Source organism: Gekko japonicus, unplaced genomic scaffold (genome assembly GCF_001447785.1).
Source record: "Gekko japonicus isolate JY-2015 unplaced genomic scaffold, Gekko_japonicus_V1.1 scaffold2056, whole genome shotgun sequence".
In the NCBI taxonomy this organism is placed as follows: Eukaryota; Metazoa; Chordata; class Lepidosauria; order Squamata; family Gekkonidae; genus Gekko; species Gekko japonicus.
Genome location: NW_015177081.1, coordinates 144,368 through 145,356, shown reverse-complemented (window position 1 = coordinate 145,356; position 989 = coordinate 144,368). Strand labels below are relative to the sequence as shown.

At 68.4% G+C, this 989-nt stretch overlaps 1 protein-coding gene across 1 annotated transcript in view; it reads right to left on the bottom strand.

Moving 5' to 3' along the window:
- The window catches only part of SF3B1 (splicing factor 3b subunit 1), a 52,074-nt gene extending 51,790 nt beyond the window's left edge, over positions 1 to 284 (bottom strand). Inside the window, 1 exon segment of the mRNA XM_015428257.1 lies at positions 199 to 284. Within this exon segment, the coding sequence (XP_015283743.1) occupies positions 199 to 226 (28 nt within the window). The 5' untranslated portion in view covers positions 227 to 284.
- Positions 285 to 989: the final 705 nt, after the last annotated feature.

Here is a 989-nt window from a genome sequence, read left to right as displayed (position 1 = left end):
GGGGGGGGGAGCGGGTTGGCTGAGACGAAAGGGGAGACCCAGCGCCGCCATTACGCGCAGGCCCGGCCACGCCGAGGAGGCCCCGTCCGCCACCCGCCCCGCCCGCCCCAGGCCTCCCCTTTCGCCTCACGCGGCTCCGGGAAAGAGAAAAGGGCCTCGGCGGGGAAAGAGGGGGGGGAGAGACCGGCCGCGCCTCACCTTCGTGGGTCTTGGCGATCTTCGCCATTTTGTGGAGCTCCGACCGTCAGAGCGCCTTCGAGGTGGGAGGGGGGAGCCGAGCGAGCGCCTTCCCTCGCCCACGACAACTTCCGCTCTGGGCCCGGAAAGAGGGGGGAGGGCGGGGAAGAAGAAGGAGGAGGAGGGAAGGCGGGGCCGCTCTGCGCAGGCGCGGCCGCCGTCACAGTGGAAAGCACGGAGAGGGGGAAAGGGCGGGGCGGGGGCTGGACTTCCGGCGAGGTTTCCGGAGCCGAGCTAGAGGAGCCGCTGTAGGCTTCTGGCTGTACCTGCGCTTGATTGTACATGCTGTGTGTTTCTTTCCTTCTTGGAAATCTTGCACGCTGTGTTTCTTTCATTCTTTGGGATCTGATGCCGCCAGGGCCGGCTCACCCGCTAGGCAAACATCTGATGCCGCCAGGGCCGGCTCACCCGCTAGGCAAACTAGGCATTCGCCTAGAGCGCGGGCCAGCCCTGAGGGCGCCAAACCGGCTCCCCCCCCCAAGCCCCCCACCCTCCCCAAAAGCCCTGTATCTCCCTGACTGCTGCCACCGCCCCGCCTCTTACTCGGGGGGGGGCGGGGGGGTGGCGCCAAACCGGCCCCCCCCCCCAAGCCCCCCACCCTCTCCAAAAGCCCTGTATCTCCCTGACTGCTGCCACCGCCCCGCCTCTTACTCGGGGAGAGGCGGGGTGGTCAGGGAGAGGCAGGGCTTTTGGTGGGGCCGGGTGCACTTTCGCCCCTAGAACCAGCCAGTCGGTGCCAAAGGGTGCCAAAC